General features: G+C 43.5%; 1 protein-coding gene across 6 annotated transcripts in view; it reads right to left on the bottom strand.

Moving 5' to 3' along the window:
* Window positions 1-22689, bottom strand: part of ARHGAP26 (Rho GTPase activating protein 26) — a 466073-nt gene that overhangs the window by 186265 nt on the left and 257119 nt on the right. For all 6 annotated transcript variants that reach the window (XM_082382702.1, XM_082382705.1, XM_082382704.1 and 3 more), the window contains exons 13-14: window positions 5098-5163; window positions 718-792 (exon numbers count right to left, since the gene is read on the bottom strand). In XM_082382702.1, coding sequence (XP_082238828.1) covers window positions 718-792; window positions 5098-5163 — 141 coding nt within the window. The remainder of the gene's footprint in view (window positions 1-717; window positions 793-5097; window positions 5164-22689) is intronic.

Raw genomic sequence — 22689 nt, 5'->3', positions numbered from 1 at the left:
GTCTGTGAAATCTGATCTGTTTGCCATTTAGATCCACGTGACTCACCGAGTCTGCATTCATATCTAAAAATACAGGAAATCTGCATTCATATCTAAAAATACAGGAAATCTGCAGCCTAGGCAAATTTGGCTCATCGGCTCATGGGTTTTTGATTCAAATGCTGCACATTTAGAGATAGTAGTTTTATATTTATACCAGCCAGCTGCAAAGGAGCTTCTGCTGCTCAAATGACAGAGACTAAGCGGAAACCTAGAAGCAAAGAGGATCAGAAGACTTATCTGCTTCTACACATTTTATCTGGGAGTCATGGGATGGCACCTCCTCAGTCACTGGGAACATGAGATCTGAGGTCCTCTGCAGGCTAGAAGGATGAGCTTCCTTGGGCAATGGGTGTGCCCCATGAAATGCCGGTCTCCAGAGGACAGAGGGAGTCATGAGCTATTAAAGACAGAGTAGGGTGTGGCGGTCACATGAGTGGTGGAGCGCTACTTGGACTGGTGGCAACCAAGTCCACAGAGAGGGTGTGGCGCTTTGGACCGGCCATTTTTTGTTTTGTCCAATTCCACTCAACGTCTCTTCCAGTAATGCCTGTAGCCATGACTGCTGGTGAGTGGGTCAGTTGATTTCTGGGATTTACCTCTTGGACACCCAGATTCCTTCTCAAGAGGCTCCCCCTTCAACCATTGGGAACTGCCTGGCAGAGCCACTGCACTCACCCATCAGGATACTCAGCAGCTTCTGCACTCTGGAATTGACCCCCACGATTCGGTAGAGCCCTTGCTCATTGATCCCTGAGAAGAGAAACAGTGATGATTTAATTAGAGGCACGTCAGAACACAAGTCAGGCCAACCCAGCCAAATGCACTTTTTTCATTTTCTCGGGCCTTCTAAAAGCTGCTCTAATTAAAGTTCCCTGTCACTCAGCTCTGCTCTTAGCGAAGGAGTGGGATTTGGTACAACTGTCTAGGATTTCATGGATGTGCTGCACACTTCAGCCCTCGTATTAGTTCAGTCATCAGAGGGGCAGGAAACCTCCCTCTTCTCTTGCCAAGGCAGCATCTGAAGAGTTTTGAAAGATGCGAAATATATACTTTTAAACATGTCATATTTAACCAGTTTTTTAATTTAAAAAGACAAAAATGAAATGATAAAAAAAATTCGTACTACAGAAAAGGATGAACACTTTACAAATTACTTTCACATAGAGAAGGCAAATATTGAGGTGTTGGGGCATTTTTAATTTTGGACACTATTAGCCAAAACTGAGAAATTAGAAAATCCATTCATTTGTGGTGCAAATATTCTTCATAAAGAAAAAAGAGGATCACCTTTCTTGAACCCAAGAAAACATTCAAATAGACTAAAAGGGGTTTACCTTCAAACACCCAAACAAAGAACCAAAACTAACCCGCCTCAGTACTTTGTTCATTTAACTGCAAGGATTAGATCATCACTGTATCATTTACATTCAGACCAAGTGATGTGAAATGACTTTCCTCCTGCTGGTCCTAAGCCCATCATATCTGACACCTCTCAACTAACTGGTCTCTTGATGCCCCTTATTCCCCTGATGTCCTTTCTCCACCCAGTACCCAAAATGAGCTTCTCAAAGTGTCAATCAGTTCAAACCATCTCTTTTCTTAAAAACCTTCCAATGGCTTCCCATTGCATCTGGATCACAATCAAAACTTACCATGGCCTGTAAGGCCCTACATGGTTGAGCACAGGCTCACCTCTGACTGCTTTATCAACCACCTTCATGCTGCTCCAGCACCGATGGCCTTCCTGTTACTCCAATATACAAAGCTCATGCCTCCAAACCTCAGCCTCTGCACAAGATTCCCTCTACCTGTAACACTCTTCTCCCAGATCTTTTCATCATTTAGGTCTCAGCTTACATGCAACCTCTTCAATAGAAAGCATCCCAATGACCAACACTATTGGCCACTGCCTTACCCAGTTTTCTTTATAGTAGTTAACAGTATCTGAAATCATCTTTCTTATTTGGTTTCTTGTTTGTCTTCCCCCACAACTACCATGTAAACTTTAAGTACAGTGATTCTGTCTTCTTTACCATTATATCCCCAGCACCTAGATCAGTCTACAATACAGGACAGAATGAATAAAACATTCATCAGTTTTGGGCCAAAACAAAATTTCCTGGAAAAAACTTGGGAAAAGGCTGATTCTGCAGTGTCTTCAACAAGACCTCTACAAAAGTGGAACTGATAAACAAAAGGAAGTAGTCTGGAATGAGAGGATTTTACAGCTCAAATGGATTGTAAAAGCATGTACATGAGGACTTCCCTGGTGGTCCAGTGGTAAAGAATCTGCCTTCCAATGCAGGGGACGTGGGTTCGATCCCTAGTAGGGGAACTAAGATCCCGCATGTGGCGGGGCAACAAAGCCCTTGTGCCACAACTACTGAGCTCATGCACCTCAACAAGAGAGTCCACGTGCCGCAAACTACAGAGCCCATGCACCCTGGAGACTGGGCACCACAACTAGAGAGAGAACCCACATGCCACAACTAGAGAGAAGCCCACGCGGCACAGCTAGCGAGAAGCCCACGCACTGCAACTAGAGAGAAGCCTGAGTGCTGCAACGAAGACCCAATGCAGCTAAAAAAAAAAAAAAAAAAGCATGTACATCATCCTGCCTGCTTCACCGGCTAGGAGACCCCGGGTCTCCTAAGGGATGGGCCCCAAGTTACTGAGTAGCAGAACCATTATTCAGTCATGTGGTGGCTTGAAGGGCTTATCCTTTCTGAAACATCTCTACTTCTTTTGTCCTTGTGCTTTCCTGGAGCTTGACACACTCCCAGCTCCTGCTGGATGATTAACAGACCTCAGAGAGTACGGGAAGTCTGTTCACCTCTGGTCACCACCAATATGTGTGTACATACACGTACTGCAGTAGGGAGACAACCCACTTCCTTCCAAGCATTTATGCAAAAATGGCATTTAATACACAGTGTCCTTGATTCCTCTTTGTGCTAAATGAAAACTTCTCTAGCTGTTACAATACATCATGTTCATCCTCACTTTAGAGGGGGAGGGGACGAGGAGGCAGAGGCTAAGAGACCAGACCAACTGGTGACCCTCTTCTTCCTCTACTGCTTATTGCACATATTTTCTGGTTTTATATCAGAAAAAGTCATCCTCCTGAGCTATGGGTTTGCATTTATCACACAGATTCTGTGAAGGATTTTAAATGATTAGGTGGCCCTCTTGGTTTTGGCGGCTGAAAACTGAGAGACAAAGTGGTCGGCCCACCTCTGGCACGTACGTGAACTTCATTGTAGAGGGGAGGGGACTTCTGTTTTGAACTCATTTTTGGCTCCATTTTTATGCCTTTACCTTTGTTAACCCTGCACCTCTGATTTCTCATTCTTTTCTTTTAAAATGATGAGCAAAAATCAAATGGCTGTTGAAAAATTACCTTAGTAATACACACTTTAAAAAAAAGTAGAAACTGCAGTTATGGAAAATAGACAAATCCATGGAAGATAGTGAAAAACAGCAGAGACACCCACTGACAACCTGTGCAGGTATGATCGCTCCCCTCCCCACTATCCCCAGAACCAGTTCAGAGTGGGCAGGCTGGTTCATAACTTGCATTTTTCACTTAATATATAATAATGAAAATCTTGGATTCCAATAAATGTATTTCCACTGCATTTTTAGTGATTCAGTGTTTCACTGCATGCATGTAGCACACTGTCGATTTAACCAATTTTTAAGACATTTGGCCAGTTTCTGATTTTTTTACCTTAACACCATTGTATAAACATCTTTGTGGCTCAAGTTGGCCCATGACCTTATTTCCTCAAGATCAGTTCCCAGAAATCTCGCCTACTACTTTACATTCTCTGCCTATATTTTACATATCTTTGCAAGCTACCTTAACTCTTCATTGAAGGAAGGTATAGCAGAAATAAGGAAACATCTAAAAGAATGTTAGCACACATTAAAATAATTACCTTGGAAAGAATACTTTTTGACTAGATACCTAGGAATAGAACTTATAAGGGTATTTTTTTTTTCTTCCCCTCTACTCAGTGCTTCATAGCCTTTATAAACATGCTTATATTTCTGAACTGGCATATTTCTGTTTTAAAAGACAGAACTTCCTCAAACAAATAAAAAGGGCTGGAGGGTTGAGAGGCTGTAGAATAAATAAGATTCCCATCTTTGACAATGCTTCAAATCAAATCCAGTGGAAAGATAGTGATCAGCTTTTCTCTGCGTACAACAGACAGTGCATTCAAAGCTCGAAACTGCCAGAACTGAGGAATCCCCTCTGCGGCGATCTTTGCGGAGGGGATGGAGATCACGGGGATGAACCAGCTTCCCTGACCTCAAAGCGCTGTTCCTATGGACCCAGGAAAGGTCAATGTTTGACAGGCAGGGCCTGACTGCAGCACCACGGCAGGAAAACAGGGGCCTGACCCCTTCTCCCTACCCAGATAGTGCCCAGGGCAGGGTTCCTAGCCTGGGGTCTACAGACCCCAAGAGGCCCACTAGAGAATTCAGGGTGTCTATCAACTTCCATAGGAAAACAACCACACCTTTATTTCCACTAACCTATAAGTGAAATTAAACATTTCCTTCCACTGCAATATAAGCAACAAATCACAGCATTAGCAGTACCTGCAACTTGGTCAGAAACCACAGATATTTTCTGAACACATTACAGTTGTTACAGACACCCTGAACTATCACTATTTCTGAATTATGCTAGTTATCAGACCCACCGCTGTAACTGAAAGTGTTAACAAAGAAACACATATATTATTATATCACAACCACGGTTTTAGTATTTTAACTGAATTTCAGTAACTGGATTCCTTATAATCCTATGTATTTGATATGCATGCATTTAAAACAATCTTCTGACCAGCCGAAGAGGCTGACGACTAAATCAGTTGAGAGCCCCTGCGCTTCAGAGCAACAGGACTTGTGGAAACACACCGCCAACGGCATTTGGAGAGTTAATGAGTCGCTTGAAATTGGGAAACAGCAGGTAGCAGGTCTGCCACCTCACCAGATGCGTAACCTTCACTGAGAACAATGCCATCTGTTGAACTACTTTACCTCTGGTTTCCACAGCGTGGATGCATTTCCTGATGATGTTGAAGCCAATGCTGTCCAACTGTGCAGCTGAAAGAGGAAGAAAGGGGCAGTCAAGTTGCTAGCCGTGCACACCAACCCCGGAACAGTGCTTGACGGACCCAGAATGGCTCAGTCCCATGGTGCGGCCATGTAGCCTTTTCATTTTTTCCACTGAAAGTACAGGAATGATTCAAAATGTAAGATTGCTGGCATTCATGGAGAGCTTACCATATGCCAGGTACAGTGCTAAGTACCATTCTGCACATACTATCTCATTTAATTTTCATGGTAACTCTCTGCAAGGTTATCCTCTATTTACAGCTGACGAAACTGCAGCACAGGGTGATGAGCACTTGACTGAAGGAGTAACTAAGCAAACTTTAACTTGTTTTGTTATTATCAGGAGCTGTAGGACTAACTGCTTGTTGGTCTCCTTCAAAAAGCATAAAGTAAATGTTCAATAAATGTCAGGTAAGTGCTCCACAGAGCTCACCTTGTTTAATCCTAGCAAGTCCTCTAGGTTGGTACTATCATGAGTCCCAGATTACACATGAAGAAACTGAGATTTGGCAAAGCTAAATATCTTGACCAAAGTTGCAGAGTTAATATGTGGGAGACTCGCTCCAGAGCCTGTACAACCTTAACTGCCTTAAAAGTGACTGAAAAATAAAATAAAAGTAAACATTAAAAAAAAAAAAAGTGACTCTGAGTTAAAGAGAGGAATAAAATTCTGCTCAGATGACTAGAAAAAAGGAAAAGTGACCAGGAAGAAAATTAAAACAGCCAAGGACAAAGAAGCTATCTAAGGAAAAAGCAATAAGGCAGAAGAGCCATCCTCTGTGTGGTAAATCAGCAGGTGGTGACAGCGTTCTCCATCTGCTCCAAAACCCCCTAATGTCACTAAGAAAATAAATGACAAATAGCAGCAACTTTTTCCACAGCATAGAACCAACTGCCAACCTGGCAACAGGGCTGGAAACACACCAAAATTCATCCCCATGCTTTGGTTACCCAATGATTAGATGTGGGTGGTAATCTTTAAGAATGGGTTCATCTTTGACCTCCTTAGGACATCAGGACAAGACATTCTACAAACCAGTGTTCCGAGTGGAAAAGGGAATGGCAGAAAGGAGGAAGGTGAGTATTTATAAACATTTGTCATCATCCCAGGGCAAGAAATAAACTTGTAAAATATGAGAACTGAGCTGAACTTGAACTCAGCTTGGATCTAACCCAAATGGAATCTTTCCAATTTTTAATATATATGGGTGAATGTAGGTCCAATGAAGAAAAAAATCCTTTAAAAAAATAACTGAAAATTCCCCAAATCAAATTAAAAAGGAATTCTAATTTCCCCAAACTTCTCTTCCCAAAGAGAATCCAGCTCTTGCTCTTACATGTGTACTTATCACTTGGTGGTACTTATTAATAAATATACTTGGCCTCTAGGATAGTAAGTAAAGTACCAGAAAAGGAGGAAAACAATGTTCTTCTTCCTGGAGACCACCTGCTACACAAACCATTGTTCTTATTCCCTTAAAGCTATAAGGAGCCTACTAACTCAATCCCTTGCTTCTTCTAGTATGAACCAAGTGTTTAGTCTGCAAATTGTGTTGTATCAAGCTTTCTGACTCAGATCGAGATCATTCTTCCAAATGAAACTCAACTCATACCACAGACTTTTCCCAAATTTTGTAACAAACTGTAAGACACAGTCTAAATATCTGTTGGAATCTAGGCAAGATTTTTTAAAAATAACGACCTTATTGAGATATAATTCACATAGTGTAAGGTTCACTCATTTAAAGCTTACAATTCATTAATTTCTAGTATATTTACAAATATATAGATCACCACTCTCTACATAACATTTTCATCATCCCCCATGAAAAACCTCATACATATTAGCAGTAACTCCCTATTTCCCCCACTCCCTCAGCTCCCAGAAACCACAAACCTACCTTCTGTCTCTATAGACTCGCCTATTCTGGACATTTCATATAAATGCAACCATATGATACACTGTCTTTTGTATATAGTTTCTTTCACTTAGTATAATGTTTTCCAGATTCCTCTATGTTGTAGCATTAATACACTTCATTCCTTTTTATGACTAAATAATATTCCATTGTCTGGATATACCCCATTCCATTTACCCATTCATCAGCTGTTGGTTTCTGCTTTTTGCCTATTATGAATAATGCTACTAGGAACACCTGCGTACAAATCTTTGTGTGGACGTATATTTTCATTTCTCTTCAGTATGTACCCAGGAGTGGAAGTGCTAGGTTATATGGTAACTCTATGCTTAACTTTTTGAGGAAATGCCAAACCACTTTCTAAAGCACTGGACCATTTTACATTCCTGCCAGCGACATATGAAGGTTCTAATTTCTCCACATCCTTGCCAACATTTGTTATTGTCTTTTTTATTATTGCCATTCTGGTGCATGTGAAATGGTATCTCATTGTGGTTTTGACTTGCATTTCCCTAATGACTAATGATGTTGGGCACCTTTTCACGTGTAGGGGAGAATTTTCATTCCTTTATACAATAGTCAGAACAGAGCCTACTGGCAAGTATTTGTTAGAGGGGAAATTACTTTCTATACTTAAGGAGGTTTCCCAAATGTCCATAATGTGATTCAATAGTCAGTTGAAGCCTTTTGGTTCTTCTTTTGAGATGTGCTTAAGAGGATCCTTGCATAGGAATGATAGTCAAAGAAGTTTGGGAGATTAAGAACTGCAGTTGTGGACAGTGCTCTGGGGAGCTGCTGAGACAGATCCCAAATTTGGAAATTTTAAGAGTAGGTTTGTGAACATGGTCTTGTTGTAGGCATTGATGAACTTCTGTTCTGGACAAAGAGTATTTTGCTTCCTTACCCTGTGAACATGGATAAAAGTTTTGAAAAATTGGAAATAACCTGGCAGCTGACAGTGATGACCCCAGTGGCCAGAAGATATGTGCTCATAAAGCCACCAGCCCAACTAGCAGAAGAAATATGGACAAAGCTAGATATAACCCTGTAGAGACAAATCAGTCCTTGACCTTTTCTCATGGAACTGTGGGAAGCTGGATTCTTTTCTAGGTAAGTAACAGCTAATGGAAGAGAACACAATGGAACCTCCCAAGTATATCCAGAAAAATACTAAATTCCACTAACCTACATTAACTACAATTATTTATTTTGGAAAATGGCAAAGCAACCCCTCGTCCCCCCCCCCACCAAATCTCTGAATAAATGTTCCTTCTTTGGTTTTCCCAACATTAGAAGCTCTCCATTTTGTTTTACACCAGCAAACGCCTTTTCTTGAAATAAATCTTACACAGATGCTACACATAAAGGCCTTCCACATTACACATGTAACAGTATTTATTAGTATATATTAGATGTCTAAGTCCAAATACATATAACAAATTCACATACTGCAAAGTCAAATGCTAAGAGCGCAAGGTAACTCTCTATTAGCCTCTAATGTGTTCAAGTTGCGTACTGATAATTATTGCAGTTTTATAAACAAAATTGTGTTAAGAAATGGAATTCATAGCAAACAACAGTTCCCAATAAGGAACTCATGAAATACAGTTTACCTATCATTATTCCAAATCTCTGAACTGGAACTGGTATAAATTATTACACTGCCCCCTGCACTGGCACTTCCCTGTATCTCTCTGTCTCTGGTACCCCCACCACCACACATACACACACACACGCACGCACGCACACGCACGTACACAGTTTTGACTGCTACTCTCATCAACCTGAGTTTCCTGCTGATGTTATGATTAGGTTACTAATGATGAACAACTGCTTTCTTATTTAACATGTACCGAGTACCACTGATGTGATAGGGACTACAGTGTATCCATAACCAGATCATTAGTCCTGATCTCTGTCCAGCAGGTACATAATCTAAGTTAATTGAGATCTCCTACTTGGAAAATCCAGTTTCCACTAAAAGGTTTAGAACACCATCACCACCGAGCAGAGTTTTCTAATGACAGAAGAAGTCTGAGCAGCTCGCCAGATGGAAGCGGCTGTCCTTAATCCCTTCAAGCAGGTGATTCAGCTCTTTTACTGAGCCCAGGCTCAGAAAAGGTCAGGGATTTATTTGCAACTGCTGTATCCTTATAATCTCCAGAAATAATCTCTCATTAAATATCTACTAGGTTTGCATTATTCCCTTAATTTGACTGGTGATGAATTGTTGCAGGGCCGGTGGCTCCCAGGCCTGACACCCACCGTCTGGCAGTTAAGGCTTGGACCAGCTTACCTTCCTGCCTCACCTCCGAGCTCACCTCTGCCCAGGTTTACGCACACGGCAGGCCAAACAGTTGTCGTATAATGAATGTTCACAGAGCTCGCACCAAACACTCAGGCTGACCCACCAAGTTAGAAAAGGGTCATCCTCTTAACTGTCATGTCAACTTTTGAAGCATTATTTGTCTGCTTTTAGAGAAAGGAAAGGGCCAGGGTCACACAAACCTATTTTCTCAAAGCTCTCTGGAGAACAGGAGGACATGAGACAGGTGGTTTGACTCTCAGCCAACCTGGAGAATATTAGGGCTGAAGTGGGAGGAGGAGGCCTGGCAGACCATTGGGGCTTATGCTTATCATGCCCAGGGTATGAACTCTGAGGAAGGAGGCAGGTTAAATTCAGGAACTGACTGTTTTACTGCAGTGGGCTTAAAACAACAACATACTGTAAGGTTCAGTCAAATTGTTTAAAAGAAGGAGGCTGGCGGGCCAGGTACAGACAGGATTTTAGCATAACCTTCAATGCCCTGTTCTGTAGCTTCTAGTACCTCACACTACCTCATCTGACACTGCCTGGCCTTTAAAAAAAAACAAAACAAACAAACAAACAAAAAACAAAAGAGTTATGTAGGTGATGGTAGAGGGTGAGAACTCCAGTAAAATCATGAGTCTAACCCTCAGCACTCCCCTTCTTTCTTACCCCCCATATCCAAATTATCACCTCAATTTTACCTCCTACTGAGTCTCAATTTTATCTAGTTCTCTCCGCCTTCACCACACCCACCCTGGTCCTGGACCAGGTCCTGGTCATCTGCTACCAGGATGGTTGCAAGGCCCTCCTAACTGGTCTCTTCACACCTCCTCTGGCTTCCTCCAAGCTGCCCTCCACCCCGCAGTCCCCATGACCTTGAAAAAACCAGACCACATCACCTCTCTGCTTAAACACTCAGTGACACCCCATGGCTCTTGGGACGATAACCCAAGCCCTTAACATGGCCCACACAGCCCTGCATGGTCTGGCCCCAGCCTCATCTCAGTCCCTCCCCCGTGTCTCAGCATCCCAACCACACTGGCTTCCTCTCCAAGTATCCAACTGACCACGATTTCTCCTCAGCCTTTGCACAAGCTGTGTATTTCACCTGGGAGCCCCTTGGCCCAAATAACTCAGAATTCTCAGGTCTCCCCCATCAAGTATCATCTCCTCATAAAAGCTTCTCTGACCTCTCCACCTAGATTAAAGCCTCCATCATGCGCTTGAATATAATGCCATCAACCTCTCCTTCAGAGTACGCAGCACAATTACAGGTTTACCTTTATTAGTATAATCCTGGGAATTCCCTGGCAGTCCAGTGGTTAGAACTCCGCGCTTTCACTGCCAAGGGCTCAGGTTCAATCCCTGGTTGGGGAACTAAGATCCCACAAGCTGCGTGGTATGGCATGAATGAATGAATGAATGAATAAATGGTATGATCCTGCAAAAAATGTCTGTCTACCAAACTAGATATGCATTCATAAAGGCAATGGTCCATGTATAACTTTACTTATTTATTTTATTCACTACTATATCTCTGTCTTTCACTGTCCCCTATAGTGCTAGAAATGAAGTGGAAGCCTGTAACTTTTCATTTGGTGTAATTTTTCATTTTGGATGCAAGGACAGGTAAATTGGTGACTGAATGGTAGGAAGAGTTGCTGAGGGGCAGTGTCTTAGAGTCAAAATTACCTTTCAAACTTCAACTGATGTAAACCCTATGAAAGCAGATGAGTTAAGTAAGCTTCTGGTCCTCAGCTATTCCATCTTTTGTGAGGATATAGAGGTTAAATAAAGAAATGAATGGCTTAATCTAACCACTTCCTTCCTTCCTGTATCAGTACAAAGAGGTATTACCACCAAGCAGTACAGCCCCAAGAATCAGTCCGAGAGAAGGGAAAAACGAAAGCTGTGCAAGCCAAGACATGGAATAGAAGAGCTAAAATCAAGTTTAGGTTCCCTGGACACTTCTAGAAATCTTTTGCTTGCCCACTGAGGCATCACTATCACTGTGCTGCATGTGGTATGAAACTAGGCTGGCTACTTCTTTCACGTCATACTAACTGAGCCATCTAAACAGTCAGACAGGCCTGAGCATCAAAAAAGCTCTAGAAGACAAGAGCATTCCCCCCTAGAATTTTGTGCTACCCACTCTTCAGGTCCAGGAGCCCCTCTGCTAAAAATTACTGACCTGCTGTTGCCTATCTCTAAATCCTTAGTATTCACAACACCCAGAAAATAGGCAACAAGTGGCCAAATCACCAATTCTGAATAGAAGGGACCTTTCCATATCATAGGTTGACTGATGGACATATAGTCTGAAAAAATGATGCTTTGGGATATGCCCAAAGTTACCCCATATGTGCATCCCAGGAATTCTAACAGACCTCAGACCTCTCCTTCTCAAAAGGAGAGGAGCTGACCTACCTGAATTAGGTTCAGCATGAATTAGATGGAAATACCACTTTGCTAAAGCTGGTATTCGACAAGATTTTCCTAGTCTGAAAAACTTTCCCTAGGAAATTTATTCAACTTTCCTTTGATCAAAAAACCACCTTTCAAGTGTGTTTTATGGGAGTAATGGAATTTGCTGGAAATAAAAACAAGAGAACTGAGACGTAAAGGAAGTCACTGCTGCACTTTTAACACGGATGGATACAGGAGGTTGTCTGGAGTTGCTGAGAGCGGCCCAACATTTTATGGACAGTTCCCGGGGCATGTTCTCACCACAGAAATTTACTCAATCTCCCTACGTGATCTGCTCTTTAAAGCTCGACCTGCCTCGCTCATTCTGAATTTAATCAATTTCAGCATTATTAAAAGCCATGAAGAAAAACACCCACATTGAATTGAATACAAAATTCCATCTGGAGAAGAGATTTCCAATTGGCTCACACACCCAGAGGGGCTCACACCCTTTCTCCTCAGCATGTGAAGCCCCAGAGTTGCCAGGGCTCCCTGGCTGTGGCCCCTGGGAAACCATCCTCATGAAGCTTCCAGTGGGCCCAGGAAAGGTGTGAGTTCTCTACTTTGGCAACTACCCAGAGCCAGTTTTTAATCCCAGATCAGCTCCCTAATCCTGTGTCCCATCCCACTCCACTTCCAACTGCCCTAGACTCTGTTCCCCAGCTAGGTACTCAGGGAATACGAATGAACTTTAATATTAACTGAAGTCACACAGACAGAAGCGGTATGTACTGGAAAAAGAACACTGAGCTTTAAAGCCAGACAGACCTGGCTTAGAATCCTGTCTCTGTCACCTCTGGCTGGATATGATCTTAGGCGAGAAGCTTCACCTTCCTCACCTGTGTGGTGGGGATAACTCACCTAGGTGTTGCAAGGGTCAAATGAAATGCACAGCAACTGAGACTTACTTGATATTCAATAACGGTCATTACCAGTACTACAATATTAGAATGTAGTAACTACAGTACATCATAATATCTGAATCAAACTTTCCAGCTGATGGGCTTCCCTGGTGGCGCAGTGGTTGAGAATCTGCCTGCCAATGCAGGGGACACGGGTTCGAGCCCTGGTCTGGGAAGATCCCACATGCCGTGGAGCAAACAGGCCCGTGAGCCACAATTACTGAGCCTGCGCGTCTGGAGCCTGTGCTCCGCAACAAGAGAGGCCGCGATAGTGAGAGGCCCGCGCACTGCGATGAAGAGTGGCCCCCACTTGCCGCAATTAGAGAAAGCCCTCACACAGAAACGAAGACCCAACACAGCCATAAATAAATAAATTAAATTAAATTAAAAATTTAAAAAAATAATAATAATATTAAAAAAACTTTCCAGCTGATGAAAAACTCTTCATACCCAAGTTCATGTTAACCTTACAATAATCCCATGGGGTACCTATTAGTACTATTCTTACTAATAACTTCTTGCTGTGTTTCCACACAAATAAGTATGATGAAGGACAATACATTACCGTTTATGGAATAAGTTAATAAATTATAGCTTACTTGATTTTTCCAGTATATCTGTTAAGTTTTTATGATGAGAAAAGCCAGGCTCATGATGTTAAGTGGTACCAACAATGATGATGGCAGTAGTAACACTTACTGAGCACACAGCGTTGCTCTGGGCTAAGCACTTAATTGCATCATATCATCATCATCGCCATCCCTATTTTGTAGGCAGGAAACCTTGGCTCAAACAAGGCTAAGGAACTTCTATGTGATTATGGCGTTAGTGAGTGGTGGAACCAGGATTCTAACTCGGGCTGACTCCAGGGCTCATCCTCTTCTATTCCCTCCTCTTCCGTTGAAGTTCACATAATTAGTCAGAAAAGGACTGGGGCAGGGGTCACATTTTCTGGATTCTGCCCTTTCTACTCCATAGCAGTTCCCAAATCTAGCGGACCACAGACTCAGGGGCATGCTTGTTGCAATGCAGATTCTGGGTGCCCTCCCAGAGGCTATGCTTCAGTAGGTGTGAGAATCACACCGGATAACACTGTACTGTACACTGTACACCAAGCAATTAAAACTATTATCACTAAAGACAGATACAAATGATTACTGACTATTGATTAATGGGTAATATCTATTCCACAGTCCCCATCTGATAATAATGATTCACCAGTGCTATGTACCTCAAAATGTAATGTTGGCTTGTGCCACTGGGGTATATGAAATGATTCTAAGTAGTTCACAAATAAATATTTGCGATAGTTATACACTTATTTTAATAAGCATTATAAATTTATTGGTTTATCACACAAAGCATGATATGTTTTTTAAATAAATGTAGTCTAAAAAGAGTGAATTGATTTTAAAAAATAGTAAGTAAATAATATTACAGGTGGCATATGTATATGTTAAAAAAATAATGAAGGTGACAAACAAAACATTTGGGAACTACTGTCCTAACTTGTACCACACACCACCTTCAACTTAGCTGAAAGGACAAGACAGGAGGGTACCACATTCTACCAGCAAGCTGTCTTATTTCAATAGTCATCCTGGATTCCTTGCTGTCTTTCATACCCCATATCCAATCTGTTAGCCAGTCCCATCAGTAATAACTTACACCTAGAATCCAACTACTTCTCACCATCTCCATTGCTAATACCTTGGTCCAAGCCACCATCATCTTTTGCCTGGACTGCTCCAATGGCCTCTCAACTGTTTCTCCTTTTGCCCCCTACAGTTTATTCTCTGCCGGCAGCCAGAATCATCTTTTAAAAATATACATTGGCTCATGTCACTCGCCTGATCACAACTCTCCAGGGACTTCTCATGACACTTACAACACCATCCTATCTCCTGACCACAGCCTCACATGGTCCAGCCTACCTGACCACGCTCCCTCCGGCCTCTGCCAATCCAGTCACAAGGGTCCTTCCTGATACTCCTTGAACACGGCTAGTCCGTCCCCTCTGCCGCGGGGGCCTCTGTACGTGCTGGCTCCTCTGCCAGCTCCTGACAGGCCACCCTCCCTCTGTTTGTTCAGGTTTCTCCTCAAATGTCACCTCTTGGGGGAGGGCTCCTCTGCTCCTGGTGTCTAAAATAGCCACTCTTCAGGGGAGGGATGGACTGGGAGTTTGGGATGAGCAGATGCAAACTATTACATATGGAATGGATAAACAACAAGGTCCTACTGTATAGCACAGGCAACGATGTTCAATATCCTGGGATAAACCATAATGGAAAAGATTTTAAAAAGAATGTATATATATGTATAACTGAGCCACTTTGCTGTACAGCAGAAATTAACACAACATTGTAAATCACGTATACTTCAATTAAAAATAAATAAAATAGCCACCCTTCCCTTGTTACTCTCTATCCCTTTGCTCTTACTTCTTCATGGCCCTTCTCTCCACCTGGAAGCCTCCCTTTGTTTGCTTGCTTACTGTTTGCTGTCTGCTTCTCTCAACAAGGCAGATAAAGTCCCTGACTGACAGCTTTACTGTAGCTTCGATACACATTTCCTGAATGAAGCAACAAATACAACCCACATTTTCACCAGCAGAGACACCAGAAATCAATAGGTAAAGAAGTCCTCACACCCTAGGAACATCAATGGGGAGCCGCTGGCTGAACACTGGTACCTTCTAGAGTTCAGGGGCTCTGCAAGGGGAAGCACAAGACCAGCAGGACTGACAGGGACCTCATTCATCCCCCGGCCTCTACACATGAACACCACCAATCAGAACTTTCTTCCCTAGCCAACCACATACACAGGAGCCTATCGTCTTTTTCATGGTTTCTGGGGACACACATAAAGAAAAAATAAGCTGAGAGGGACTGAGAGTAAAGCAAGTAAAATAGGTAGCAGGAGAAGAGATGAAATCCCTGCCTGGCTTGGAATAAACCTGCCAGCTCTCAGCCTGAGTCAACGGAGGTTCGAAGACAGCTGTAAATTGCTCCAGTTCTCAGCCAGACACGGGCAGCCAAAGTGGCTGCGTCTGGGCTCTTGCACAGTACAGGCTGAGGCCTGCAGATCAGCTTGGAGGGGTGGGGTAGGGAGGACTGTTTCCTTGTGGACTTTTACATCTGCAATCTCCTAGTCCCCCTTAAAATTCCTAATCAGGATAGCAGCGAAGGAGCACAGCTTCACACAAGCCTGGGTAATGCGAACCATCTTAATCAGGACCATTTGCCGCCTACCTGGGACTCTGGACACCCTGAGAACAAATTACAGTCCAGTGGCCTCAATTCCTTTCTGCCTTGAGGCCTGGGGGGCTGTGCACTGATTTCTCAACCAATAGAGATCACCGCCAGCTTTCCGAAGGTGGAACTGTTTCAAGTGGAAAACCAATTGCCTCTGTCCAGCTAGATCCCTTTCCGGCCTCTACCTAACCGTCCTCCCATCTTATCTGCCCTAGGAACGGTTTTGCTATTTTTTGATCACAACAAACTCTGAGGCAATAAAAGGCAGGGAAAGAGATGCCATTCAGAATCTGAGGCCTAAGATTTGCACCTGGAGTCACCATGAAGTTGTATGACGTGGGCATACATCACCTCTCTGACCCTTTTCCTCATCTCGAAGATCAGGCATGGTAGAAATCAAATAAAGCAATGTCTGTGAAGGCACTCTGAAGAACTCTAAAAGAAACTGTCCAGTGTCAGGCTTTTATAAAAATAGCCTCTGGTGGCTTTCTCTGTCTGGTCAGAGATCCAAGACAGATGTTTGCTGTGGTCTTGTTTGGTACCCTGTTCTTCCATTAGGAGAGAAGGAATGCCCTTGCATCAGGGCAGCAACCAGCACTGAATCATCTTCAGTTAATGTTCAGTTAACTGATGTAGCAGGACCCCGAAACCTTTCTTGCCATCACAGAACACCATGTAGAGCTCCACATCCAGACTCTCTAGGCCCTCTGACCACTAGACTTGAACCTCCCTCACTCAGATTCTGAAGCCCAGAATCTGCAGAACCAGAACTACACAGCTGTCCACAGCAGCGAGGGGCTGGTCTCCTTAGGTGGATATGCTATTTTCTGCTTGTTAGGCAGGCAATATAAATGGAGAAGATGTCACTGAAGATTCATGGTTTGTCATTGAGAAGTAGGTCAGCAGGAGAGAAAGGATGTACAAATATACCTCTTGTGATGGGGGGTCTGTGCATAGTCACCCTGATGTTTACTCTGAAACTACTAAATTGAGTAAAAAAGGGGAAATGTAGCATTAATCGAGCTCTTTACTCCATGATGTGGCTCTCAGAAAGGAATCCTACTGCGTCTAGATCCAAGGCACTGTTTTTGTCCCTATGGTCAGCACTGGATTTGCTGAGCTCAGTGGCTGCTATGCTCTTATGTAGGCACTGGAGATAAGACAATAAGACAATGTCTCACTCTCATGGGGTTTTATACCGAGTGAGAGGAGACAGACTATGAACAAATAAGCAAATAAATAGACAAGAAAATATCAGATGGTGATAGGTGATAGTAAATCAGGGTGATTGATGGAGAGTTAGTGCTGGGGTGTGGGAATAACTTAGCTTGAGATGTTGGGGACAGACTAACTAAAGACGTTAATCGGTGACTTGAATGACAGAAAAGAGCCAACCGGGTGATGATGCAGGGAAAGGGCTTCCCTGTGGAGGGAACTGCTAGTGGAAAGGCCCTAAGCTGGGAAGGAGCTTAGTGTTGTGGAACAAACAGAAGAGAGACCCACGTGGCTGGAGCTGAGTGAGGTTGGGATACACGATGAGGTTGGAAAGTTTGTCAGGAGCCAGATCATGAGGGATCTTGTGGGCCAGGGGAAGAGCAAATCCAGAATGGTCCTAGAATTGGATTAGACCCTAGCATGCATCTAGCTTGCCCTTCTTACTTCAAAAATGAGCAAACAGAGCCTGAAGAGATGAGATTTTGTCACTCCATCTCCACCAGCCAACCTTGGTTATGCTACAACTGGAAACAAGATCTTCGACCCACAGTCTTTGTCACTTATCATTAAACTCTTCCTGAATACTAAAAAAAAAAAAAAAAAAAAAAAAAAATAGCCTCTGGTTTCAGATAACGATGATGTTATTGATAATAACAGCAGAGGGCAACATTTAATGACTGCTTAGAATACCAGGCACCACTGATTTAAGAATTTCCATTCTAATCCCATTTGATCCTCTCAACAAACCAATGATGTAGGCAGTAAAACTATCCTCATTTTACAGATAAAGAAACCGAGGCCTGGAGAAATTAATTTCCCAAGGCCACACACTCAGCAAGCCACGAGGCTGGGATTCCAACCCACGCGTGTAATAATACTCCAGAGCCAAGGTTCCCAACCATTACTCACTGCTCCCCCCCATCCCTCCGCTGTGGGCAACAGTACTTGATAGCCTCCGCTAAATCCTACATGTTGAATGGGAGTTTCACACTCTGAACACTGATTAGGGTCTGAAGGAACGATCTTGAGTAACCACAAGTTTGCATTTAGGATGAAGCCTCAGTTTTCTCATGTGAAAATGGGGTCAATACTACCATCTGTCTCATAGAGTTCTTACAGAGATCAAATAATATAATGTAGGTCAGACACTGAGCACACTGCCCCCTACATAGTATGTGCTAATGATAATGTTTACCATTAATGATATCATTAATCAAGAGCCTGCACTTGGTGGCAGTGGGGAAAATCTTTCAGTCTCTGTCTCAACAGCCCTTACACTGGGCTTTAAGAGTTAAAGATGCCACCAGGGACCTGCTCACTGTTGCTTGGCTGAAGCCCAAACTGGGATGCCAAGGGGCAGCTGGCACCTGCCAGGCGGCAGCCTGCTGTCTGTCCAGAGCCCACACCGCTGAGCGGAAGGGGATGTTAGGCCACAGCAAAGTCACACACTGGCTGCATCTGTCAGTCTAAAGTTGGCTGAGGAGAGGATGGATTTGTGAAGTGTCATCTAGGACAAGCAGAAAGGCTTCTGACTGTCCAGGTGAGTCTGAGGAGCACCACGGCCAGCCATGTCCTTGGGGGATGGGGTGTCACCCAACAAAAGGGCCGGGAACCCAAAGAATAGTATCTCTGAGACAACTACCCGTTGCTTCTCCTTCCTCTCTTGCTAGACCCCAGCACACTCAAGCTGGGGTGTTGCCGCGCCGCAAGGGCCACAGCAACCAGCTGTGCCGTGCACACAACTCATAAGGAAAAGCAGGGTGCAGGGGGTCAGCACTTGGAGAAATAGAATGAGGCCATCTCCCCTGACTGTGGCTCAGGAGACGAAAGTGGTGGTGACGGAAACCTGCCATGGAGGGGAAAGGAGAAAGAAGGGCCGAGAGGGGCTGGGGGCAGCGGGAAGGGAACACAGGCCAGGGAAGCAGTGAGCACCTGTCTTCTATCAGCCTGGCCTGGCAGGCGCGGAAAAAAACCTGGAGGGGAAGGTGCCCTCAGCTGACTGCCTCGTGGGCCAGCGCACAGGAGGCCAGGCTGCCATGCCCACTAATGCCGTCTATCCTTCCCAGGTTTAAGAGGGGAAATGTTCTATTTATAAGGCACCGACCAGTGGAGACCTGGCAGCCGCTGGATGGCTCTGATCCCATAGGGATCCTGGTTACCCATGGCTGCCTTCCCCGGCCTCTCAACTGTGGGTGTTCTCACAGCAAAAGGCTGAAGGCAACTGGAAGCAAAAGGCAAAAGAAAAGCCTCTTTCCTGCCCTTCGCTGCTTTCATGAGACTGCTGGACTTTTAGTGATGGCTGAAGGCTTTAGAACATTTTAAAAAGAGTGACCCATGTGATCCCATCAAGCCTTCCCATGCGAGCTTCAAGACTCAATCTCTTTTTCTGTTTTACAGATCAAGGGAAGCTGAGGCAGAGAGATGAAGGGAATGCAGAAACCACAGGCAGGGCAACGGGCAAGCAGAGCAAAGGTAATGATGCCCTTCCCATCTCCTCTCCCAGTGCTCAATCTTGTCCTCATGAAACAAGAAAAGCCTTGACCCAGCACCATCAGAGAGTCTGACCTGAATAACGGCCGAAAGAACGAGCATATGTAACAGAAACAACATATAAAGCAGCTTTGGTTGTGTTGTCAAAGGCCCATGGGAGAGTAATGGGTCATGTTACAGTTCTGTACCTGGGAAGCTCGAGTCACTGAAACATGTGACTCTGGCTCTCCCAGCATCATGTGTGACATGTGAGGAGCAACAGATGGCTCTCAAGAGGAGGCCCACTAAGAAGGAACATGGGATGGCCCCTCAGTGGCAAAGAGCCAGGTGGGTTAGGTATTGGAGGCTGATGATGAAACTCCTTCCAGCCCCAAGGGGTTGGCCACACAATGACAGATGGCATGGCAGAGCAAAGATCTCATGCACATCAAGAATAGTGGGGGAAATGATGCTGGCAATCAGGCAGACTCTGGTTTGAACATCAGCTCCACTACTTCTCAACTCTGGTACCTTGACTTCTTTAAGCTTGTTTGCTCACTTGCAACTCACTTATGAAAAGCATTTCTGCAAAAGGTACCCATCCATGTACCACACTCACGCTCCCTGCCATAACCTCATGCTGTCTTGAATAGACTAATATTTAAAAACCTATTTTTGTATTACGCTAAGGGTTAACAAACTTATAGCCCATGGGCCAACTTCACCACTGCCTGTTTTGTAAATAAAGCCACCCCCTGCGTTTCCGTATTGTCTACGGCTGCATTCACACCACCATAGCAGAGTTAAACGGTACCGCAAATCTGAAAATCTGGCCCTTTCCTGAAAAAACCAACCCCTGTGCTAAGCAGTAACATTTAGAAAACTGGGGCAGGGGGGGAGGGTATGTTTACTTGTGTTCCTCGCCCCCAGTACACATTAAATAAATATATAAATTTAAATGGCAACTGAAAATGTTTGTCCGGTCCTATCCAAAATGATCTTGGGTATCACCAGCAGTGCACATACCCCACTTTGAAAAATGCAGTCGTGAGGATTCAGTGAATTAACATAAGGCATCAAGCCCGAATCAGCACGGGTGTTGGCTGCTGCCCTTCGTTCTCCTCCCCTGCTCCCCTCTGAAGCGGTTTAGCCAATCCAGTGTGCTCTTTCCTCCTCATATGGGAGAGGCATGACCAGATAACAATAAGGACAACAACAACGGTAATTAGGCACTTATTCACTAATATGCCAGATAATGTGCTGAGCTGTTATCCTCACAGCAAGGCTATGAGGCAGGGGTTGTGATTTATCCCCATTTACAGACGATGAAACAGAAGCTTAGAGAGGCCCAGCACTGACCTGCAGTTCCATGGCCACAGGGCCTGCACGATAATCTGCACCATTCAAACACTACTCTTCACGGAAACAAAAGCTCTCCCAGTCCACCCAGCAGGACCTTCCCACAGGAAATAACCTGAAACATGTACAAAGACTGATGCACAAGGATGCTCAGCCTGATGTCATTCGTAAAAGAAAAACTCTGGAAAGGACATTCAAGACCACTGACAGGAAATGGTTCAACAAATTAGGATGTAAAATTATGACAGAGCATTCAACAACCATTACAAACAATATTTATAAATGGCTTTCATCAACTGGGAAAATGCTTGAGAATTTTTAAAAGCAGAATGCCAACAGCATATTCAGTATAATGCCAGTTAAGTCAAAATACATATCGATATTGGCAAAATAAATATAAGACATCATGAAAAAAAAAGGCAAGGAAGAAAAGAAGTATCTCTGGGGATGATATTATAGATGAGTTTTACTGTATTTTTGAAAATCCTTGCAATTTCCTTAATATTCCACAATGAGTTCATAATATTTTTATAATAAGCAAAAATACAACTTTGTCAACCCCCTTAGGAATGAGGTTCAGAGATTCAATGTCTGCACCCTACAGATAACTAGATCCTTATTCCAACTTTGCAAACTTTCTCCTATCACTGCTCTTCCCCTCATTGCCACTGTGAATGACAAGTTGGTAAACTGCAGTGGGTTCTTGAGCATTATGCAAATACAAAGGATTTCTGTCAAAGTACTAGGTTAAAAACAAACTGGAAGGGACAAGACTTTTAGATAGCCTCATCCACCAGAGGGCAGACAGCAGAAGCAAGAAGGACTACAATCCTGCAGTCTGTGGAACAAAAAACACATTCACAGAAAGACAGACAAGATGAAAAGGCAGAGGGCTATCTACCAGATGAAGGAACAAGATAAAACCCAGGAAAAACAACTAAATGAAGTGGAGACAGGCAACTTTCCAGAAAAAGAATTCAGAATAATGATAGTGAAGATGATCCAGGACCTCGGAAAAAGAATGGAGGCAAAGATCAAGAAGATGCAAGAAATGTTTAACAAAGACCTAGAAGAATTAAAGAACAAACAAACAGAGATGACCAATACAATAACTGAAATGAAAACTACACTAGAAGGAAGCAATAGCAGAATAACTGAGGCAGAAGAACGGATAAGTGACCTGGAAGACAGAATGGTGGAATTCACTGCCGTGGAACAGAATAAAGAAAAAAGAATGAAAAGAAATGAAGACAGCCTAAGAGACCTCTGGGACAACATTAAACACAACAACATTCGCATTATAGGGGCCCCAGAAGGAGAAGAGACAGAGAAAGGACCCGAGAAAATATGTGAAGAGACTACAGTCGAAAGATAGACCTGTATGCAGAAAACTATAAGACACTGATGAAAGAAATTAAAGATGTAACCAACAGATGGAGAGATATACCGTGTTCTTGGATTGGAAGAATCAATATTGTGAAAATGACTATACTACCCAAAGCAATCTACAGATTCAATGCAATCCCTATCAAATTACCAATGGCATTTTTTACAGAACTAGAAGAAAAAATCTTAAAATGTGTATGGGAACACAAAAGACCCCGAATAGCCAAAGCAGT

This window comes from Balaenoptera borealis (assembly GCF_965194805.1).
Source record: "Balaenoptera borealis genome assembly, chromosome: 2".
In the NCBI taxonomy this organism is placed as follows: Eukaryota; Metazoa; Chordata; class Mammalia; order Artiodactyla; family Balaenopteridae; genus Balaenoptera; species Balaenoptera borealis.
This window is presented reverse-complemented; position numbering and strand designations above follow the sequence as displayed.